The sequence below is a fragment of the Corvus brachyrhynchos genome, unplaced genomic scaffold (assembly GCF_000691975.1).
Source record: "Corvus brachyrhynchos isolate BGI_N302 unplaced genomic scaffold, ASM69197v1 scaffold218, whole genome shotgun sequence".
Classification (NCBI taxonomy): Eukaryota; Metazoa; Chordata; class Aves; order Passeriformes; family Corvidae; genus Corvus; species Corvus brachyrhynchos.
This window is the reverse complement of record NW_008239321.1, coordinates 953,692-955,109: the sequence shown is the minus strand read 5'-3', so window position 1 is coordinate 955,109 and position 1,418 is coordinate 953,692. Positions and strand designations below refer to the sequence as shown.

General features: G+C 52.1%; 1 protein-coding gene across 2 annotated transcripts in view; it reads left to right on the top strand.

The window, feature by feature from the left end:
* Window positions 1–6: 6 nt before the first annotated feature.
* Window positions 7–1,418, top strand: part of RGS9 (regulator of G-protein signaling 9) — a 27,136-nt gene continuing 25,724 nt past the window's right edge. For both annotated transcript variants that reach the window (XM_008638664.2, XM_017740766.1), the window contains exon 1: window positions 7–59. In XM_008638664.2, coding sequence (XP_008636886.1) covers window positions 42–59 — 18 coding nt within the window. In that variant the 5' untranslated portion in view covers window positions 7–41. The remainder of the gene's footprint in view (window positions 60–1,418) is intronic.

The window sequence follows — 1,418 nt, the reverse complement described above, 5'->3', positions numbered from 1 at the left end:
CCGTCACACGGCTCGATCAGGGCCAGCGCTACCGCCCGCGGATGGCCTTCCTGAAAAAGGTGAGGGCTCAGCAGCGCCGGGGACGGCCACACCATTATGGGCACACCAGCGCCGCGTCCGGGCCGGGCAATGCGATGCTCAGGGCAGCGCTGGTAGTGTTTCGGGTGATATGTGTACATAGCATCCTGCTCGGCCACGGCTCCCCGGGACATCTCTGGGCGTGTGGCGTCCGAGGGGTGACAGCCCCTCCCCGGGAGTTTGGGGCCCTGACCTGTTGCAGAGCGCCGTGGATCCCAGCTGGCTCCGGGGGGCAGCGTGTGCTGAAGTGGTGGAGAAAATAGAACTGTAATGTTGTTTATGTTTTGTAGCTTAGCCTCAGCTGAATGGTTCTCCTGACACGTTTTCTCCATCTCCCATTATTTTTCTTCAAAGTCCCTCAAAGCTTCGTCCTTTCCCAGGGAAAAACCCATCATCTGCAGTTCCAGGCCACTCAGTGTAGCTCTGGCCCAGTTGGTCCAGTATGTGTTTTCCCAGTGCTTTCAGCTGATGTCCACATTCAGAGGGTGTATTACAGCCAACTGTCTGCTCTCTGCCTCCTTCCAGTTTTTCAGAAATGAGCATATTTGTGACAGAGTGAAGCAGTAGAAGGAGTGGGATGACGTATGCCCACACTTTTGTGTGTAATGTGTAATTTTGTACAGCACTTGGTGGGCTTTTTCTGTTGCATTCATTCAAAGCATAGCCAGTTGTAGTGTAGCTGGTATCTGCGGATTTTAAAAAGCAGAGTGTTAAGCTAGCTTTTCTTCCACCCACCTCTCCTGAGTGTGGCTTATCCTGTTGAATGGAATTAACTGAATTTGCAGTGACAAGTACAGCCAGCGAGTTGCTGTTCAAATTGTAGTTAGCTTTCCTCAACGCCCACAACCTAAGGATGATTCCAGGGGTAAACAGAGGGGAATTTGAGGATATTCAATGCTAAGATATGAGCCTGGCAGTATGTGCACTGTACTTACTACACCAGAGGAAGTAAAGAGGGTATTTTCTTTGGTGCTGTGTCTTGCAGGGTAAATTTGGCTGGGGAGCCCTGCCAAGGGAAATCTCTGGGCCAAATTCTGTACTGAGTAATACTCGGTGGAGTTGCTTGCGGGGGTGCAGAGGAGAAGCTTTGAGAAAACAAACGCCAGCAGCTGTGCTTCAGCTGCTCCGTGGGAGTGCAGCAGTCTCTGCAAAGTGCTCCGAGTTCCTCAGGTGGGAAGATCAGTCAAAACACAGCGAATCGCTGTTACAGAGTGTGCACCACTCACACTGTGAGCAGCCAGGGGGGCTGAGCACTTCCAGTGCTTTGCAAGTCTAAGACCTGTTAGTAGTAGGAAGGGAAGGAAGCTCCCGGTGGTCAGCGAAAGCCTTTGGCTCTCAGC